At 36.3% G+C, this 22,643-nt stretch overlaps 1 protein-coding gene across 5 annotated transcripts in view; it reads right to left on the bottom strand.

Annotated features, from left to right (window-relative positions):
* Nucleotides 1-4,794: 4,794 nt before the first annotated feature.
* Nucleotides 4,795-22,643, bottom strand: part of HEATR5B (HEAT repeat containing 5B) — an 86,760-nt gene continuing 68,911 nt past the window's right edge. For 4 of the 5 annotated variants that reach the window (XM_019942859.3, XM_019942858.3, XM_019942861.3 and 1 more), the window contains 9 exons: nucleotides 22,113-22,350; nucleotides 20,746-21,000; nucleotides 19,063-19,190; nucleotides 16,322-16,466; nucleotides 15,563-15,829; nucleotides 13,967-14,191; nucleotides 9,770-9,921; nucleotides 8,403-8,616; nucleotides 4,795-5,567 (listed from right to left, as the gene is read on the bottom strand). In XM_019942859.3, the coding sequence (XP_019798418.2) occupies nucleotides 5,263-5,567; nucleotides 8,403-8,616; nucleotides 9,770-9,921; nucleotides 13,967-14,191; nucleotides 15,563-15,829; nucleotides 16,322-16,466; nucleotides 19,063-19,190; nucleotides 20,746-21,000; nucleotides 22,113-22,350 (1,929 nt within the window). In that variant the 3' untranslated portion in view covers nucleotides 4,795-5,262. Of the gene's footprint in view, nucleotides 5,568-7,395; nucleotides 7,590-8,402; nucleotides 8,617-9,769; nucleotides 9,922-13,966; nucleotides 14,192-15,562; nucleotides 15,830-16,321; nucleotides 16,467-19,062; nucleotides 19,191-20,745; nucleotides 21,001-22,112; nucleotides 22,351-22,643 lie in introns of all 5 variants that reach the window. The other variant, XR_012325848.1, reaches the window with a different exon arrangement.

The raw sequence follows: 22,643 nt of genomic DNA, 5'->3' as shown, positions 1-22,643 counted from the left end.
TTAAATCTAAATGTTTTTCCTCACTTTACAACTTTCAAAACCTGGAAATCTTGGACAAATGGTTTAACTTTTTTTAGCGGTAGTTCTCTCATTTTTAATATGAGAATAGTATTTACCTCACAAAGTTATTGTGAAGATTAAATGAGAGAAGAAATGTAAATCCCTTAGCATAGTGCCTGACAATATAATATATACTGAATATGATAGTTTTTACTGTATTACAAGTTCACAGACTAACTGGGGGCTCAATAATTGTTTTTTCTTTTCTCATCCCCTATTCAGAGCTTTAATTCAGCAGAGTTAAAATAATCTTTTAAAAAAAGTAACATCTGTGTTCAACCATGAAGTCTTCAGACCTCAGGGTGTTGCTGCTGGTTTTCTGATTACTTCATTCTGTGATTAATAAAGCCTGTGACACAAAAAGTAGGATTTCCTTTCCAAGCACAGAGAGCAGCTGCTGAAATGTTGATTTATATATTAGTATAACCAGTTTAAAGAGAGAAATTGTGAAACGCTAAAAGGTTATTTAGGTAATTGGAGTGTTTGCTATTTTTTGATTTATATGTGTGTGCCTTATGGGGTGGGGATTATGGTTCCCCAAAATGACAATTCATCTGCTTAAAAAAATTTTTTATTGAAATGAGTGGCTATTAAAAAAAAAAAAAACTATCCAAAATGACCGGTTACTTGGATCTCTATTTAAGGCTTAAAGAAAAGCCTTCAAACTGAACTTGATAGCTCTTTGCAAATTCTGGCCAGAAAAAAAGAAGAGTAGACCACTTGACTGTAGAGAGGGCTCTGCTAGGCTGAAGAGAACTTTGGGGCAGAGGAACATGCAATAGCCCACTGTATATGTCTCTTCTACCATCTGCCTGCTCCCTAATTTCTCTCACCTCTTCTTTCTGCCTAATTCATGGGGCCAGCCCCTGCTTCCACCTTTCCTGAGTCTCCAAACTTTACTCCCCAGATTTGAAGTCTGGTAAAGACAGGGCTGGGGAAACAGCCAATCACAAGTTGGGAAACAAGGAATTCTATTATCTGAAATTTTTCTTGGAGTCCAGAAGTTAAATCTACATCACAGTCTTCTGATAGGGTGGGGAAATAGCTTCTATTGTTTACTATAATTATTATTACTATTATTTTTTTGGTTGAAAGTAGTTACCTAATTTCAACTTCAAAATTAAATTTTTTAATTTATTTTAATAAATTAACAAAATTTCATTTTGAAATTAACATTGGTTTTAAATTTGTAGTGACTGATATTTAGAGAAATAAATACTTAAAATCTAAACTCAGGATTGCTTTAAGAAATCTAAATATCTAACACAGGGAGGCAATAAAATGATAATATAGCTCTGAAGCTGTAGTAAGACTTCTCTTGGAATATTGATGGTGATCAACTGAAGATTCTAGTTCTATAAGCAAAGATAAACTATTCTTAAAAACACATTCCTAACCTTTCTCCCCATCAACTCCATCCCTTGCTTCTCTACCCTTCTCTCTTTAAATTTTCCAGCCAATGAAAGTTCTACTCAACAGATTTTTCTTTTCTTTCTTTTTTTTTTTAAAAATAACTATGGTGCCCCTATTTCTAAGGCAGGAATTGAATTTCAGACAACTAATGTAATCTTCATTACATAAAAATAACTGTGGGGGGGGGGTGGGGAGAGAAGGACATTTTTATAAGCTGGCTATTCCTGCCAACTATGCAACAGGGACCACTCGTTTCCCAGGTGGAGACTTTTCTCAGCAGAAACACCCTATCTTCGTTTAGGCTTGAATTGCTCAGGACAGCACCTCCCACCCCAAACTCCCATCTGATAGTCCAGTCCTTTAACATACATTAAGTCAGTTCTCAAAAGAATTTAAATGTGATATGTTATTTTCTTATAAACATGATGTAGGGGACAAATCTGAGCATCGTGCTAGAAAAATAAGAAAAATGAATGAGGTTAAAGAGGTTCAGTACATTTGTGTTTTAATTTTTGAAGACCATGTGTCCTTAAGTTTTTTTTTAAAAGATTTAACTTATTTTGCGTGTGATGCATCTCTCCCTCTACTCTGCAGGCCCTCAATATGCTACTGTTGTTCAATATGTGTTAATTTTAGCACTTCCAGTTGTCCTCTGTGATGGAAAATCCTACCATTATCTATGTTATCTCCTGGCCCAGATTTCCCCCCAGCTGCAGGACATGAAGTAACAAGAGGAGTGGTTTGAACCAGCTCATATACACTTTCACACGAACTCAAAATGTATAACATTACAACCCATGAGCTGATTGTATTCAAGCTTAACGAGCCAATACACACATTTTCATTACAGGAGAAAAAGATAATTTAAATAATACAGTGTTTAGTATATGGCAATAATCAAATTAATGCTGCAACATTTTTATGAGAATGTAACCAGATTAAAACATGAACGATGAGTATAAATGAGCTAGAATAAGGTGAAATGGAGCTTTTTAGCAAAATTCAAACACCTAATGAAAAAATATTGTAGTGCATTTGACATGCTGAAAGAAGTCCAATACAGCTGACACAAAGGAAGTAATAATTGCTATTGCTATTTTTTACAGCTGGTACTTATTAAGCATTTACTCAATAAAAACAATGCATTTTATATGCATTAACTTGAGCCTTACAATGTCCCTACGTGGAAGTACCAAGGTATCTTCATTTGACATGTAGGTATACTGCGTATGGTTATAGGATCAGATGAAATAAAATGAGATGAAGTAGGCAGGGGCCAGATTATGCAGGGGCTTGAGGGTACTTTACAGAATTGGTCTTTATGGTAAGGCAACTGAAGAGTTTTCAGCAAGGTATCAGATTTGAATATATAAAGATGATTTTAGGGCTTCCCTGGTGGCGCAGTGGTTGAGAGTCCGCCTGCCGATGCAGGGGACACGGGTTCGTGTCCTGGTCCGGGAAGATCCCACATGCTGCGGAGCGGCTAGGCCCGTGAGCCATGGCCGCTGAGCCTGCACGCCCGGAGCCTGTGCTCCGCAATAAGAGAGGCCGCAATAGTGAGAGGTCCGCGCACCGCGATGAAGAGTGGCCCCCACTTGCCACAACTAGAGAAAGCCCTCACACAGAAACAAAAGATGCAACACAGCAAAAATAAATAAAAATTAATTAATAAACTCCTACCCCAAACATCTTAAAAAAAAAGAAATAAGTTGAGCAGTGAAACAAATTAATAAATATAATTCTTCAAACAGATATTCCTTTTATAGATATGATTATAGAAAACTAGAAGTTGTCAATGGCTCAGAAGAGTCTAGAGAAAGTATAAAGATGTACTGGTGACAGGAAAGGGAGAAAGAGACAGAGGGAGAGAAGGCAAAGAGAGAGAGAGAGAGAGAGAGAGAGAACCATTGCTACTGCATGATGTAGACTATCCTGAAGTAGGAAATGATGGGAAAAGCCTGGGTTCGAAGAACAGCAGAAAATAGCCAAGGCAGAAACAAACATACTTTATAAATAGATAAGTGAAAAGCAGTTATGTGTGCAGTGCAAGAAACAAGGAGATTGGAAAACAGTCTGGCAGTTCCTTAAAAAGCTGAACACAGAGTTCCCACTGAGCCAGCAATTCCACTCCTAGGTATACACTCAAGCTAAATGAAAATACAGGGTAATGCAAACATTTGTACACAACTGTTTACAGCAGCATTATTTGTAATAGGCAAAAAGTGAAAACAACCCAAACGCCCATCAACTAATGGATAAACAAAATATAATATAAATAGAACGGAATAGTATTCAGCCATTAAAAGGGATGCAGTACTGATGTATGCTACCACATGGATAAACCTTAAAAATGTTAAGAAGCCAGTCACAAAGGACCACATAGTGTATGATTTCATTTATATGAAATGTTCATAATAAGAGAATTGATAGAGACAGAAAGCAGATCAGCAATAGTGTAAGGCTGGGGGGAAGCAGAGAGCTTGTGGGGCGACAGCTAAAGAGTACCAGATTTCTTTTTGGGGTAACGAAAATGGTCACAGCTGACTGTGGTGATGGTTATAGTACATTGTGAACATACTAAAAACGACTGAATTATACATTTAAAATGGGCAAATTGTATGGTGTGTGAATTGTATCTCGATAAGTGTTACCAAAAAAAGTCTAAAAACAAGGAGAATAACTTTGGAAAAGCAGGTGTAAAATACAAAAAAACCCTGCAGAAATAGAAGTCAGTAAGAAAATAGGTGAGAACGCACCTATCTGAGATCTAAAGACTAAATGAGGAAGGCAAGGCTGTATTAGATGCCAATCAGTGAGGGTATGAGAGAGAATAAGTAGGAGGTAGCAGATGATGAATAGGTATTCCTTTGGAATGTTCAGAAAGGTTCAGTCTATATTACACTGTGTGGTAAAACCAGGTGTTTAAAGTGTGCTAAACACTGTGGCAAACATTCATGTCATCAATTATTTATTTGACGTGGTAAAATTCCCATTGCATGAGAGTCTGGCATAACTATAATATTCATTTTTGTATGCCCTGCAGCACTTAGCTTGATGCCTTATACACAGTAGGAACTCAATAAATGTTTGATGAATGAAACTAACCATCAGAGCCAGACTCAAGTCTCTGTAATTACAAAGCATAAGTGAGGCCAAATTTTAGCCATTAAAAAAACCCAGAACATTATTCCACATTTGAAACATTTTAATGAATGTTTAAATGAGTTTTAATTTAGTTAACTAAAATATACACAAGTATAATTTAGTAATCTAATATGAAGGTAAAAAGATCTGTCTGAAAGGTAAGGACTTTCTGAGAAATGCTATGAAAATGTTAACTTTATTCTTAATAGATACACCGCAAAACCAACACTTCACATTATTTTGGTTACTTCAAAATTTAAATTCAGCTTGCTTTTCAATTAATTTTTTTTATAACAGATGCAGAATATGACCTATTTTTCCCCCTGACAATATCAATAGGCTGCTCAACTACATGATACAATTTTTTTGCATTTAATTTAAAAGACTATGGCTCAGTGTTTAAAGAATAAATTAATAAAAGAGAAACATTATTAGGAAAAAAATGAAAGCACATTCACCACATAATAAAAAAAAATCATTCCTTCAAAATCAGAAACCAGTGTGAGCATTATTTCACTTACCCTACTTGGAAGCATATAATTCCTATATACAAATAAAGTAGAACCTATAGACTGGAATGATACAGTGGCTATCAATAATTAGGTGCTAATTGACAAAATAAACAAAAACGAGTGGAATAGCACATTAAAAGAAACTTGTTTTTAGCTTAATTGTTGGTGCAGAATGCACGGCTGGGGCCGGCTGCCTGGCGGCTGCTTTAGCTTTGCTGGCTTGGCTTGCTCGAACAGCAGTTTCCAAACGTACTTTCAGCTCAGGAGCCGCTCCCATTACTGTCTTGAAAGCATGTGGATACAGAGGTCCAATATGCATTAAATTCTGGAGTGCAAACTCATGAAGATCTTTGGAAGCTGTGCTTGCTGAGGCAAAAGAATTTTCATCCAGCAGGTAAGAGATCAAAGTGGGAACTAAAAGAGCAAGTAACTGGACTCCTGCAAATAACAAAGATAAAGTCTGAAGATGATCACAAGTCTGAAAATTACAATAAACCTTTATTTAAAAACTAGGCAATTACTACAGTAGTCTGAATTATAATAAAATCGAAGTAAACGTGCATGATCTAATTTTAGACCTCAGTAATTATTCATAATTAATACTGAATACTTACTAACTGTCCAAGCCATGTTAAGGGAGGAAATCAGGTTTGATTTCCTGTTAAGATTATATATTTTGCATTTATATTAATTTGTTTTATTAAAAAAATACTGGCTAAAAGGTTAAAAAGGAATGAACACTTTATAATTGTCATCTGGTAAAATGTATTTTGAGAATAAAATTATGAAAATTTTAAGGGTATTCCAGAATAGGGAGGTTGGAGAATAGAGGGAATAGGGAACAGAAACCTGAAGCATTCATTAGGAGGATACCATCAAAGGACTGAGTGAATGTATACGTTAATGTGATGGCAACCATCTCCCTTCGGTTTTTGTTTTGTTTTGTTTTGTTTTTTTGCGGTACGCGGGCCCCTCACTGCCACGGCCTCTCCCTTTGCGGAGCACAGGCTCTGGACGCGCAGGCTCAGCGGCCATGGCTCACGGGCCCAGCCGCTCCGCGGCACGTGGGATCCTCCCGGACCGGGGCACGAGTCCCCTGCATCGGCAGGCGGACTCCCAACCACTGCGCCACCAGGGAAGCCCTCCCTTCGGTTTTTGCATGGCACTTAGACTCAGATTTAGTTTTAATTTTTAAAAAATGACAATTGCTTCTTCTACCACTTAGAAGTCTTGCTATAGTACAAAACATCTGTTATCTGAGTGAAGCAGTCCCTTAAAAAATGAAGAAATTGTGATGGTGCTTATTGTTGATGTAATTCACTAATAATAAATACTAGAAATTGGTTGGAGAACTGAAGCTACACTGCTTTGGTTATTTCATACCTTAAATTAATTGACTCTTAAATGGAAAATTAAAGAGTTATTCATTTAATGAACCTTGTTGAAGTCTAATTAACTATCAAACTATATTTAATTTCATGAATAATATGTAAATATATTCTGCTGTTAAAAGAATTCAAACAACAGAGAATTATTTGAAAAAGTATAAGACTCTTCCCTACCTAAATTAGGGCACTTGTTCAGGAACTGATCCCAAGAGTCAACTCAACTCAAACATATTTAAATACTGACTATGCAAAAGTCAATAAGCTCAGTGTTAAGATTACAAAATGAATAAGATTTAGTCCCCATGTTTATGGAGTTTAAGTGAGTAAAATAAAAATAAAGATAAAATTATGTTGAGTTACCAAACACAGGCCATGATGTCAGTCATAACATTTCTACCCAATAATCTGTTAATATCTAGTTTCAACTAAACTTATCAACTCCTCCCAAACAGCTCTTCTTCCTGACCTTTCCAGTTTTAACGTTGCTTCCATGCTTCTTCCAGGTAACACAGTAATATTTGGCTCTCTCTTTCTCTTGTCCCCCTAACCAGTTACTCGTCAAGTCAGAGCAACGTTTTTTTTTTCATAATCACTTCTGTATTCTTCTCTTCCACTGTAATAGTTCTGGATTATTATTTTATAGGTAAGCTATCAGCAATAGCTTTTAAAAGATCTCTACTACCTTTCCAATTTTGTGTGAAATTCTTTCAAGAGAAGAGGAAAAATTTTATGATAGAAAAAACTGATGTAATTTTTATCTGGAGAGTAATCTAGCAATATATATTAAAAGCTTTAGAATGTGCATTCCTTTTGGCCCAGTAATTTCACTTAAAAAAATTTACCTGACAGAAATAATTTAAAAATGTGTGCAAAGATACCTGTACAAGAATACTCATCTCAGACTTCCCTGGTGGCGCAGTGGTTAAGAATCTGCCTTCCAATGCAGGGGACATGGGTTCGATCCCTGGTCCGGGAAGATCCCACATGCCGCTGAGCAACTAAGCCCGTGAGCCACAACTACTGAGCCTGCGGTGCCACAACTACTGAAGCCCGCATGCCTAGAGCTCGTGCTCTGCAACAACAGAAACCACCACAATAAGAAGCCCACACATCGCAATGAAGAGCAGCCCCTGCTAGCCACAACTAGAGAAAGCCCGTGCTCAGCAACGAAGACCCAACACAGCCAAAAATAAATAAAATAAAATAAATTTATATAAGAAAAAAGAATACTTATCTCATTTATGATCTTGAAAAACTGGAAACAGCTTAACATTCAATCATAAGGTACTAGTTTAAAAAGTACAGTCTTTCTGTAATAATTAAGTCATATTTTTTAAGATAAATTTTAGATTGTGATGAAATTAAGATTTAGCAGGGAATAAAGAGGAGTAAGTGTTAAGTTGCATACGTCTCTGGTTAAATGGATGTATGTGGTAGTTCTTCATAAAATTAAATAACAGCAATTTAAAAATTTCAAATTTTGAGGTATTTTAATAATGATGTTTGGCATCATTAATGCTAATCTGGTCCTATTTGTCCTATTTGTTAAAAAGCTTTTATACCTCTATTATGAACACCAAAATGTATTATTTTAAAAAATCTATTAGGCAGCCATATTTTCCCTGGTTCTTAAAGAGTACATTTCTAGAAAATAAAACAATCTGTGGGTTCAAATGCCATCGGTAATTTAACCTCTTGCTCTTAAAAAATAAACATAAATCAACTCAATTTTGTTAGCATCACGAGCAAAAACATTAATCTTTCAGATAGTAATCACCCTTAGTAAACTTACTGTTGCAATGGCCTGTGTCAAATAGCAAAGAAAATTTATATATAATACAAATATTCATTTTAGACTAGTGGCTTTTTAGAGGAAAATACTTACTGTTATGTTCTTCCCCAAGAGCAACCAATGTTTCAAGAACTTTGATTCCTTCTTGAACAGCTAAAAGTTCTGTATTACTGGCTGGTCTGTTTCTTTCAACAGCTTTTAGCTTTTCAACCACTACTGGAGCTAATGAATGGATGTAGGGGGTTGAAAGGGCACGATTGGAATGCTGAAAGACTGAGAGGAGAAGCTGGTAACATTTGGCTTGAACCTACACAAGAAAATCATTTTATTAATTTACATGTGTGACAGTTCTTATCTGCTCTACAATCACACTGCATCCTAATATATACTGAAAACAAGCAATACTGCAGGATGAAAACAGAAATGTGGGAAGAATTAATGCCATTTCTACTTACAGAAATGGAGTAATAAAACTTCCAACATGCTAACTAAATAAAACGGAAAAAAATTAATTCAATAAACATTCCTTATACGTTAACTCCCAAATTACCACTGCTAATATAATTTGTGTATTTCTATAGTGTATAAGAAATTAGAGACCGGGAATACTAATTTGTGTTTTTAATTCTTTCTTTAATCTACAAATCTCCCTCCCACTTTAACCTCATATATTTAGTATGGAAGGCTAATATTTGACGGATGCCAAACAAAGCTATAAAAATATATTACTTAGACACCTCTTAAACCAATTTAAGTGTTCCAGGCCTAGAAAATAAGGTCTCAGTGGCTCTACTTTAGATTAGAAAGACTTCATGTTAGTAAGAAACAAACAAACAAAAAAAGGAAGGTCCATCAACACACGAATGTACACGAAAAATATTGAGGGGAAACTGTTTCAGTGCTTTGGTGGAAGAAAAGCTACCAAACATTGCTGGACATAAAAAATGCCTGGGGAATATTTTTAAAATACAGATCTGTGGACCACACTTCTGGAGACTCTGGTTTAGGAAGATAATGGTAGATGTTAACTAAATTGCTTTTTTTCCTGATGTGCAGCAGGTTTGAGAATCAGTAGTTTAGACACTAACACTGTAAAAAAATAAAACTTATTTTCTAGAAAACAGAGTTTCCAATAGGCCCATTAAAACATGTTATAATATATATTTATCCTTTAATGGTGTCATTAAGTAAACAGTGAAAAACAGAAGCACATAAAGTCTCTACCAATATAGGCCAGGGTTGAGCAAATATTTTAGATACTGGGCAATTTCTGTAGATATAAATAAACATATACATGTCTCTCCTAATGCTTAAACCAGTGATCTTTTCCAGTTTTCTGTTGAAAAGTCGTATAGCAAATACTTAAGTTTTCATTTGATGTATCACAAATTTTAATGAATCAATCTGAAACTTTCTTGATAAAGTGGAAGGTTTAACACTATGTTTTAAGTGCAACTTACCCATGGGTCACATGAATTTAACGCGTTTTTAAATCTGTTCATGCAGCCATTCTGCAGTGACTGGACTCCTATTATTTCACTGCCAGCAGACCACAGGAAGAGTGCAATTGCTGTTAGCATGCTTACTTCATCAGGCATAGGCATAGAATCTTCTGAAATACATGAATAATGAAATGTTGACACATATAAAAAATGAAAGCAATATGCTGTTCCTAAAATGTTTTGAAATTCTGAAAAAGAATAAACATACGTATATGTATCACTAAATCACTTTGCTGTACACCTGAAACTAACACAACATTGTAAATCAACTAAACTCCAATATAAAACAAAAATTTTTTAAAATCTAGGGCTTCCCTGGTGGCGCAGTGGTTGAGAGTCCGCCTGCCGATGCAGCGGACACGCGTTCGTGTCCCGGTCCGGGAAGATCCCACAGGCCGCGGAGCGGCTGGGCCCGTGAGCCATGGCCGCTGAGCCTGCGCGTCCAGAGCCTGTGCTCCACAACGGGAGAAGCCACAACAGTGAGAGGCCCGCGTACCACACACACACAAAAAACTTTCATTCTTGAACAATAACCCTCTCTCTCTTTTTTTTTAATATATACAAATTTATTTATTTATTTATCTTTGGCTGTGTTGGGTCTTCGTTGCTGCACGTGGGCTTCTCATTGTGATAGCTTCTCTTGTTGCAGAGCACGGGCTCTAGGCACAAGGGCTTCAGTAGTTGTGGCTTGCAGGCTCTAGAGCGCAGGCTCAGTAGTTGTGGCTCACGGGCTCTAGCGCACAGGCTCAGTAGTTGTGGCGAATGGGCTTAGTTGCTCCACAGCATGTGGGGTCTTCCAGGACCAGGGATTGAACCCGTGCCCCCTGCATTGGCAGGCGGATTCTCAACCACTGTGCCACCAGGGAGGCCCTGTATCAATGTTAAATTGCCTCAATTTGATAATTCTTCAGTGGTTATGTAAGAGACTGTTCTTGTTCTTAGGCTATCTGTGAAGTATTTAGGAGTAAAGAGTCATGATGCCTTCAATGTATTCTCAAATGGTTCAGCAAAATTAATAATATCAACAATAATATGTGGATTATAGAAAAAATAAAACATGCAGCAAATGTTAACAATTGGTGAAATCTAGAAGGGTATGCTGAAGTTCACTATATTATGCTTGTAACATTTTAAAAAGTTTGAATCTATTTCAAAATTGAAGGTTCTAAAAATGAAAAAAAATATTATAGCAATCTTAAGAGTGATTCATTACATCCATGGAGGGGTGTGTGTGTGTGTGTTACACACATACATTGGCACATTTTTTAAAGTGGAAGTCTCAGATTTTATAATAAGAAATATGATTTCCATAAAGGAAATTCTCTATTACAAAACTCTTCTCGTAAAGCAAGAAATTCTGCTTGCCTGGCTTACAAATACTATAAAATACACCCATGGCTTTGATCCCTACTTCATACTGACTGTGCCTACTGAGAATTCAGCTCTGGACAGGTTAGCTTAGGCAATTTAATTATCTTATCATATACCTTTAAATTTATCTAACATGAATGAACTTGGATAAAATATCAAAACCTTCTCTTATAATTGACAATTTAAAAAACATGATTATTGATTATGGACACCCCCATGAAAACTGAAACAATATATTTTTAAACGAATTCTTAACTACTTTTTCTTGTTCTATCAACGTACACATATATACATTTACATTCGTATATAATTATGGCATTTAATGTTTCTTTAGTTTGTTAAAAATCTATGCTAAAAAGAAAAATATTAACTCATGATAAAGCTAAAATAGTTTTAGTAACATTAATAAAACTAGTTAAAGTTTTCCCTTCCAAATATTAATACTAAAAAATTTCAGGTGATATAAGTAGTACATAGTTTGTTTAAAATATAACAAGCGTGTGGGAAAGAAAATAAAACTTGTAATACTACCATCTAGCGATAGTTTAATTTCTAGGTTTTTGATTAATTTCTTCTGGTCTGGGTTAGTTTTTTTATATATAATTATTTATAAACATGATTTTTAATAGATATAATGGATATATAATCCAAATGAGTATACCATGATATATTTAATATTTTTCCCACTGCCAGATAGTTATATTTATCACTTTCATATTTTCATTATTATAAAATAGACTGTGATAAATAACCTTGAACACAAGTTTTTGATCAATAAGGTCAGAGTATGAATTCTTAAAGGCTCTGTGTGTATTTTGCAGAATTGATTCCCTGAAAGTTTAAACTGTATTAATTCCCTTCAGCAAAGTATGAAAATGTTCTCCTGGTATCAATTCCACCTGTACATACAATTTTTTAAAATCAGTTTTACAGGTAAAAATTTATATTACTTTGTTTTTGTTTGTATTTTTTTGCTTATATAATAATGTGGCTAACTTTTTTATATACTTGGTGGGCATCTCGATTTCCTTTTTAATAATGCGTGCTCTTTCCTTCTTTCTTAAAAGACTTCTTTGTACATTAATGATATTAACACTGACATAAATATTATTTTCAGTTTTTGATCTTTTTTTCAGTTATCTTTTATTTTTAAAATTTTTTTCTTCCAGTTTTATTGAGATACAATTGACACACAGTACTATGTAAGTTTAAGGTGCACAGTATAATGATTTGACTTACATACATCATGAAATGGTTATCACACGTTTAGCGATACATCCATCATCTCATACAGATACAAAATTAAAGAAATAGGAAAAAAATCTTTTTCCTTCTGACAAGAATTTTTAGGATTTATCAACCTTTTTTTTTTTTTTTGCGGTACGTGGGCCTCTCACTGTTGTGGCCTCTCCCGTTGCGGAGCACAGGCTCCAGACGCACAGGCTCAGCGGCCATGGCTCACGGGCCCAGCCGCTCCGCAGCATGTGGGATCCTCCCTGACCGGGGCACGAACCCGTGTCCCCTGCATCGGCAGGCAGACTCTCAACCACTGCACCACCAGGGAAGCCCTCAACCATTTTTTAATGCCGTTGTTTTTGACAGGTAGATGTTAAATTCTATAGTCCAATACACTGATATTTTCCTCTGTGATACTTACCATTCACTTACACTTACATAGTCCTTTGTCATTCTGACATAAAGGAGTCACCTATATTTTATTTACCTATTTTAAAAATTTTACATTATCATTCTAACTTACCTCGTATTTACTTAGAGTCATGATATAAGGGGAGAGAATAACTGGAACTGATATCTGAAATGTCTAATTGACACAAACCATTTGAAGAATAATGAATGTGCCCTTATCATGTATTATATTCTCATGTGGATGAATGTCTGTTTTAAAACAATCTGTTCTGTTTCATTGCCCTATCTGTTCGTTCTTGGGCCCACTCCACAGTTTTAGATACTGTGGAAATGTTTTAATAGGCAATATGGCAAATCTTTAATTATTATTCTTTGTTTTCAATCCTTTCACATTTACAACAGAAATAAAATGAAAGAAAAAGTCAAACACAGAAGAAAAATGGATAAAAATGTGAATAAGCATTTCCCCCCAAATTAGACACAAACATGAAAAATGCTTATACTCACTATGAAAATGAGAAATGCCAATTAAAACAGTAAGATAGTACATTTTACTTATCAGATAATGAAATTTAAAAGTCTGAAATACCATGTATTGGTGGGGATCATGCACTGCTAGTAGAAGTGCAAATTCATACAGCTACTTTGGAGAACAATTTGGCAATGTCTGATAAAATTAAAATGTGTCATCAATTCCACTTATAGGGGTATGCCCTAGAAAATCTCATAGCACAAAGCACATAAGGAATTTATAAGGATGTTCACTGAGACAATTTTTATAATTGGGAAAAATGAGAAATAGCAAAAATATCCATTGTTAGGGGAATGAATAATAATTGATAAATTTAAGTGATGGACAACTATATAGGAGTTCAAAACAATGTATAAGAGTTTTATATGCATACATCCTTTCTTTTTGGGGAAACCTCCCAAAATGTATATAAGTGCTAAGACAAGGGCATTCAGAGTCAATATCCAGAATGGGGAACTAAAAGTTCACATCTGAAAGATGGGACTAAACTACCTCTCTGAGTTGATTCAGTGTTACAGAGCAGTTTTCTGATGAGCTCATTCAATTAGTTATTAGGGAAGAGATATCCTAATAAACTTTAAAAAATTTTAAACTGATTAGATTACCTGGTTGAGAATATTCTAGGATGCATGCCAGAGTGCTACGAATTAGAGCTGTCCACTGTTTCTGAGTGTCCTCAGTTTTGGCCATTGAAAGTGTCACAATACTTTTGATCCCTTGAAGAGCTGCACTGACTGGTGGAGGAACCTGGTTATCTGCAGACTTTATCGCTGTGTCTTTCAATATTCTTGCAATTAAAAACAGAATCGTGGGCAGGACTGTCATACAACCTGAAATAAAAACAAATCAGATTGCCTCGTAATTAATAGTTCCCATATTACAGTTATTTCAATTGTTTATATTTTTTATCATTTAATATTATTTCTTTTCCTTGTATTTATACAAAATTTACTGCATTATTATTACTATAATTCAATGTTTGGAAAAAAAAGTCACAAGTTATTTCAAAGGAAATATTTTCTTTCTTTTCCCAGCTTGCCTTGTTTTTATTACTTCTAGTATTTCACTTATTTAATAATCATGCCCTTCATAATGAAAATAAGGAAGGAAGGTAGAAAAACAGAAGGAAAACCGTACCAAATACTTTGAGAAGTACCTGAGAAACTTGGTGAATCATGTAGCAATTTCACGACAAGTAATCAATCTCATTGTACTAAGTGAGCCTTAGTACTAATTCAGTCAATGTAGTAACCAAGTCAGGAAACAGATAAGAAGACTATACAGGTAAGCCAAAAAGAGACGAAAGAATCCTAGGATTTGTAGCTGAAAGAACTTTAAGATAATCAAATCAACCACCCACTTAATGAAAGACTCCCTTCACCACTCTGACATGCAGCCACTGTAGTCTGCCTAACAACTTCAATGATGGAGAATTCATTGTTTTCATAACTGTAGGCTTGTGTTGAACTGAAATTCACCTTTATATATCCTGATACCATTTCTACCTTCTAGATACAACAGAGGGAAAGTCTACTTTTCCATCCACTAGTTCTTAGGTGTCTGCAGACAGCTATTATCTTTTTCAGCTACAATTTTTTTAGTTGCTCCTTAAAGTTGGTTGTCACTCTCCTCTGACATTTGTTAGTTTGTCAGTGTTGCTCAAGAGTAGCAACCAGATCAGAAAATAAAGGGTTTAGTAATTCCACTTTATGTCTATCTGCTAACATTCGATGTCTTCCCTCAAACTGTGGTTCTACCTCTTTGCTGAAGTTTGTTTGACATGTATCTGAAAAGGGTATCCTGGGTTTTTGACTTCTTAAATCTTCAGTCTTTTTTTTTTTTTGCGGTACGCAGGCCTCTCACTGTTGTGGCCTCTCCCGTTGTGGAGCACAGGTTCCGCACGCGCAGGCTCAGCGGCCATGGCACACGGGCCCAGCCGCTCCGCGGCATGTGGGAGCTTCCCGGACCGGGGCACGAACCCGTGTCCCCTGCATCGGCAGGCGGACTCTCAACCACTGCGCCACCAGGGAAGCCCTTCAGTCTTTTTTTATAGGTTTCTAAAGGTAAACAAACCCTTAAAAAAAACCCTACTTCTCCTTTAAGATTTAAGAGGAAAATAAATCATAATAGCACTTAAAATCAAAGGCAACCTCATCTCTAATACAGTATAAGACATTTCCAAATAGTGATTAATACCGTACCGGCAGGTGAACAAAGGGACGGTAAGTCAGAGAGTATGGTAACTGTGGCTGCCACCAAACGAGCACTTTCTTCTGACAGTCGAGTTTTAGTGGCTACGTGACTTGGAGAGTCCGACATCTTGGTACTGAGATGCGGCATGTGCCGCACTAAAATGAACATCAACAGCTCCATAGTTGCAAACACAAGAGATTTTCCAGGAATAAGACCACCACTGTCACCTCCTTCTCCTAATACAGGACAGGACTCTTTTTCCATATCATCTTCATCTTGGGTAAAAGAAAATTTGGTGAAATTCTCAGCAAACAAAATAAAAAATAGTAGATGAAACAACACAGTAAGTATACTTAATAAATTCTTTCAAAAGAATTTACAACTAAATGTTTAACTGATGCCATATGTCTTTCTCAGAATAATTCCTGCCTGACTAGAATTCTGTTTATTTACCTCTCCTTAAAGGTAACGGACAATTCATTTTTTACTTCGAAAAATTTTATTAGGTAGTTTTTATTAGGAATGTATTTCATAATAGGAGTAACACATATGTTAGGCTGAAACATGTGAAGTTGCCCCTTTTGAAGGTGAAAGATAGCTGAATATGAGCAATTCCATTTACAACATGCTAATGAAAAGCAAAATCAATTGCAAAGCTTCTAAATGTATGGTTAAATTTTTTAATTAACAACTTCCTGGTATTAGTATTTTAAAAATTAGAGTACAAAGAAATCTACTTCAATGTTAGTGTAATTTCTAGTGCTTACTTAGTGTGTTTCTTTTTTCTTGCAAATAATCCTGAGCAGCTCTTACTATCTGTTGTACAACTCCAGTCACCAGCAGCTGGACGGATGGTGGATTCCAGGTCAGTAGGAGGCGGTGTAAAACACTCAGCAACTCAACACCAATCAGCTATTATAAATTAATAGAGAAATTAATTTTAATTTCAAAGGATACATTTATATTATTAAATCTAAGAAAATATACATGTAAAAATAAATTTGGTAGCTAAAATTAATATATTGGACTATGCAGCAAATATTATAACAATCTTGAAATAAGGTCATATTTTATCTGAACATATTTTCAGTCAAAAATTACTTTATTATGTACTTAAATAATTTTTCCATTTAAAAATGGTCATTCTCCTATTTCTTTTCTCTTTAGGACTAAACAATATTGCTAGCATCCAGTGCCACTACAATTTATGATTTCCAACCTAAGTACCCAAGAGTAGTCTACCAGAAATTCTAGGCATTCTGGTAAGTCCCTCTCAGATTCATCTCAGAACTATTACAAACTTCTACCGCTTACTAGTCACTTTAGAAAGTCTCTTACAATCTTCTACATCAAACCCATCCAATGAACCCACCTCAAATTTCAGAGGGAGAAAAAAATTTAACTGCAACCGAAGCCACCTTTACCTCTTTCCTTAAGATCAAGTGTCCAAGCCCCTGCCCAAGACTGATTAATCTTTCCTCATATGCCTGCTACCCCATCCTGTTTAACTTCCCAAGGATTCTTCAGGGACATCAATCATACCCCGTATGTTGTCAGCCTCGCTCTCTAGCTAAGCTCCTCTTCCCCAGGATAAGAATCTGCTCAAGTCCTTCCTACCTAATTTCCCCCCACACCTCAAAAAACCTCTCAGATCTTTCCATCTGCCCCCATGTTCTCTTCTGTCTCTGTCTTGTTTCTTCCTTTCCCAGACCGAATGCTGCCACTTCCTTCACTCTCTCATTTACTCCTCGATCTTCTATAATCTGGCTTGATCCACCTGAGAAAACGCTATGCCTGAGGTCACCAGTAACCTCCATGGGACTCTTTTTCTGTCCTTATTTACTGGATTCTGTCCCTTTTGAGACTGTTGTCTGTCCTTGAAACTCTCTCATCTTTGATAACTCTGTTTTTGTTTTTGTTTTAAACTGGCATCTGGTCTTTATTTAGTCCTATCCCCTGTGCTGTGGATTTAGTGGTCATTAACTCAGACTTGGATTCTGGATTCTTTTGGTTCTCCTCCTTCCTCTCTAGTAGCCTCCACTGCTGATTTATTTCCCTCATCTCAATCCTTATTTGCTATTTATCCCTAAGGTTCCAGTCTTGGCTCTCTTTCCTTCTTCCTTTTTTCAGTTTTCCGAGGTCAGTGGACTCATTATCTCTCTGGAATTATGAAAATGGCCTCTTAATTGACCTCCCTCCTCCCTTTTCATGTCTTAAAAATCAACCACTACAAGATTGATGGGGTGATCAAATTTATGTCTGCTGTATTTCTGGAATACACATTTAACCATGTCATTCTATCTACTACATTTACAATCAGTTATTTTGGTTTTAACATAATGTTAAATTTTATTGGTTTGACCATTTGAAAACAACCCTCAAGTTTCTTGCAGTAATCTGTAGTTTAGCTGAGGCACAGCTTCAGGCTACAAGGCTGGGGTACAAGAAGAGTTCATCAGTGAGTGAAGCTTGTAATCACACAGCACATGCTTTGTTTTGTTTCATTTGGGGTTTTTTTCCAAGCAGCACCGTGTGCAAAACTAATTTTGATATAATACAATAATGAGAACTTTGCTTTTTATCTGTCTGTGTTTTATGGAAAATTATCCCAAGTGATACCATTTGGTAGTATGGTGTTCAAAGAAATGGTTATTATTACGAAAATAAAATTCCTAATTAAAAAGAATAACAAATCCAGTGGTAACTTGGCTCTGTAATATGAATAAAATCCTCTAAATATTCCATACATAAATTAGAAAAAGCAATTCATTAAACTTTTTAAATAAGTACTTGAGTCAGCACATAAAAATTTCATTAAATGAGAGATAAAACTTAATCATTTAAAAGTGACAATTTATTTAATAGCCTTATGAATCACTTCAGCCCTTTATTAGTAGAATCATTAACTGGGACTGAAGCCATCCTTTATTTATTTAATTTAATTTATTTTTTTGTCTGCACTGGGTTTTCATTGCTGCATGCGGGCTTTCTCTAGTTACTGTGAGCAGGGGCTACGTTTTGTTGTGGTGCGCAGGCTTCTCGTTGCAGTGGCTTCTCTTGTCATGGAGCATGGGCTCTAGGCATGCAGGCTTCAGTAGTTGTGGTGCATGGGCTCAGTAGTTGTGGCTCATGGGCTCTAGAGTGTAGGCTCAGTAGTTGTGGTGCACGGGTTTAGCTGCTCCGCGGCATGTGGGATCTTTCTGGACCAGGGCTCGAACCTGTGTCCCCTGCATTGACAGGTGGATTCTTAACCACTGCGCCACCAGGGAAGTCCCTGAAGACATCTTTTAAATTTTTAGTTTTACTTGACTGCTGATGAACTGATCAAAGAAGGTAGTGATGATCTCCAGTCTAGCTGTGCCTGGTCATCCAACTTTCAATATAGGGTCTTAAAGCCAAAATCCTGAATGCTTATTATATAATATTTATTTCATATGTGAGAAAATTATCTTAAGATAAATATGATGTATACAAAGCATAAATTATCTATTATAGAAATATACTGTACCTGATCTTCTGCAATATGGATTCGGGCATAAGGAGAATCTAGCAAGGTGTGTAAGGCCTGTAGACAAGCTGTAACATGTTCAACAGGCTCCTCAGGTCTTGGGGAACAAAGGAACTGTATACTCACGCCTGCAGTGTACAAAATAAACACACAGGTTTGTTAATATAAAACACTTTGTTGCTTTGACACCATTTTTGTCCCACTTGCACCTACTTATTTTTTTTACAGATTACTTTTAACATATATTAATGCCTTAAAGTCAGTTCAAAATGATTGTCAAAATCAGCAGCCAAACTTAACACAGGTTGTACCTCTGCAAGGAGGCTAATAATCACATTGGAAGGGGATGGGGGAGTTCCAAGGTCATCTTGATTAAGAAGTTAAAGATATTTAAAAATAATACATTAAGAATAAATTTATGAAAATTATAAAATTAATTCTCATTAAATGAGTGACAAATTCTTAAGTGTTAAAAGAGCATCTATAAAGCAATTATAAATAAGAATTATTCAAATTTGCTTTAACTTTACATTTTATTATTTCCTTCTGAGGCAATTTGTTAAGTGCCAAGTAAAAAGAAAAGTTGTTGAAAAAAAAAGTTTACTTTTTTCCCTTGAAAATTATTCAAATTGCTCTGTGAGTGAACATGACAATTTTTAAAGAGTAGTTTTTAATAATTAAATTTTAAATAAAAAATTCAGTTACTTTAGAAACTGTGCTAAAAAATCCTCTTTTTACTATCCCTTCTCTGAACTATACTATCACAATTTTTTCCATAGCATTAAAATGAAAGATATGAAGGAGTTCAAAACATGCCACACCAAAATATACCTTCTTGGCTGAAGGCATTTGAGAAATAGCAGATGCAGGCAGGGCTCTCTGTCCCCTTTTCTACCTGAAAGCAGGTCATAAAATTTCTCATGAGAAAGGTGCCCTCTCTGTACTAGGGAGAAAACATTCTTACCACCAGAGACTGGGAGTCGATGTTGAAATAGACCTGTCCAAACAAAACTACTAAAATAAGCCTGATCTTCCATTAGTTTCCCCCGTATATTTTCTAGTTACTGTTCCACAACTTACCACCCCTAGCCCAAACCCCTCTGTCTTGTCATATCCTCACAATTTATTTTTTTTAATTAATTTATTTGTTTTTGGCTGTGTTGGGTCTTCTTTCTGTGCGAGGGCTTTCTCTAGTTGCGGCAAGCGGGGGCCACTCTTCATCGCGGTGTGCGGGCCTCTCACTATCGCGGCCTCTCTTGTTGGCGGAGCACAGGCTCCAGACGCGCAGGCTCAGTAGTTGTGGCTCACGGGCCTAGTTGCTCCGCGGCATGTGGGATCTTCCCAGACCAGGGCTCGAACCCGTGTCCCCTGCATTGGCAGGCAGATTCTCAACCACTGTGCCACCAGGGAAGCCCCTACAATTTATTCTTGCTTGTGTAAAACTATACAATCTTCTGGACCTAACGGCTTCTTCAGGTCTTCATTTTCCTTCTAAAGACTCCTGTGTACATGTAAAAATATTAAATAAATTTGTATGCTTTCCTCCTGTTAATGTGCCTTATGTCAGTTTTATTCTTAAGCCAGTCACAGATCTTAAGAGGGTAGAAAGAAGTTTTTTCTCCCCTACAGATACACATTTTCAGAAGTGATACATCTTGAAATACATTAACATGGCTCACCTACCTAAAATCAGATGCATTCTGTCTTTGTTAATTTCTGGCAAAGATTTAGCACTAGGCGTTGCTCCTGATGCTTGGTTTAAATTGATGGGTGTAGAACGTTTTTGTAAACCTGCTATTGCTGCCGCTTCTGCTGACTCTGAACATGTAAATCCTGTGCTATTTAACCAAAGTGCCACTGCATGGAGAATTGGGGCCCAGGAATTCCGATAGTGAAGTCTAGCTGTATCAATAGTCTCAGGAGTATAAAATGCTCCACCTATAAAGCAATCAAAAACATTACTTCTATTATACTCATTTATCAACAACTACCTTAAAAAATAACCGTTACATACAGTCTTAGTCCATTTGGGCTGGTATAAAAAAATACCACAGACTGGGTGGATTATAAACAACAGAAATTTATTTCTCATAGTTCTGGAGGCTGGAGGTCCGAGAGATCAGGGTGCCAGCATGGTCTGGTGAGGGCCCTCTTCCTGATTCATAGCCAGTGCCTTTTTGCTGTGCCCTCACAAGGTGGAAGGGGCCAGGGAGCTCTGTTGGTTCTCTTTTACAAGGGGACTACTTCCACTTCTAGGGGCTCCACCCTCATGACCTAAGCACCTCCCAAAGGCCTCACCTCCTAATTCCATCACAATAGGGATTAGGTTTCAACATATGAATTTTGAGGTGACACAAATATTCAGATCATAGCACATATAAAAGAGCAATTTGGCAAAGAGATTCTTGTACAGAGTTATCAAAACTAACGTCTTTCCTGCAGCTGCTGACCTGGAGTGCCTGTCACTTCCTCGCTGATGTTAGGGTTTCCAGCCTTTTCGCTGCACATGCTGATGCCTCTGAATGCCCTCTAGCTTTCCCTACCCGTGGTCCTCTTCCTCAGGCTTCCTCTTCACTGTTGCCAGCAACTCTTAAAACCCTCATCACCTTCCCTTTCTCTCAATAGCCAGGGAACTCTGTCTCTTCTTTCTTTTTCACTCTTCTGCAAATTCTTCCCCTCCTCCTGCTTTCTCTATCAAACTGATGACTGCCACATCTGTCCCTGCATACACACACTGACCAACACAGCAATCTACTTCATCATGGTTATGCATAATGACTTGTTATGCCCAGTTATTTAGAGTAACCTAACTCGTACAGTTATTACTGTAACAGTGAGAACATTTTTGCTTGGGCTAACAAGTATAATACCATATATGAATTCACAAATTCAGTATGCAAAACATGCTCTAAATGAGAGAATGTCAAGTTTTAAGTCCACAGAAATTGTAAATGTTATTATTACGATTGTTGCTAGTCTCCACCAATTCCATTTTGTTTAATTACTACTTTGAACTCTATTAAAAGCAAAACTCTAAGTGCAGTACTTACCATCTGGGGGTAGCTGACTAGCAAATTCAGCTGGTAAAGTTAAAAGCGCATAGTCTTTTAAGGCTGCCAACCACAGGCGACTGAGTGTTGGCAGTTCAGGTTGTACGAGTGTTATTAAACTGTCTGGTGGTAGTTCATCTATGGTACTGTAATCATCATCATCATCATCAGTATTTTTAATTGCTCTTTTTGGTTTTGACTCTGCTTCTTTTTTAATATTCATAGCAACCACATATACCTAGTAAGATATTCAGGAGGAGAAAATAACAAGGCATAATATTAAGAAATGACATATTCTAAGTTGTTATTATACAGCTGAATCATCGAAAGTGAGTACAGATACTAGAAAGTATACAACTTCGGGATTTCCGGATAACCTCAAAAGAATAATTCCACCTGCTTTGGAGGAAATCGTTTTTTTTTTTTTTTTTGCTTTTTGTTTTCTTTTTTTTTTTAATAGAGCTGACTTCTGACTATTGCTCTCACAGCATATTCCTTGAGTAGGGTTCTCTGAATTTTTTCTGGCTTCTC

Source organism: Tursiops truncatus, chromosome 14 (genome assembly GCF_011762595.2).
Source record: "Tursiops truncatus isolate mTurTru1 chromosome 14, mTurTru1.mat.Y, whole genome shotgun sequence".
Classification (NCBI taxonomy): Eukaryota; Metazoa; Chordata; class Mammalia; order Artiodactyla; family Delphinidae; genus Tursiops; species Tursiops truncatus.
This window is presented reverse-complemented; position numbering and strand designations above follow the sequence as displayed.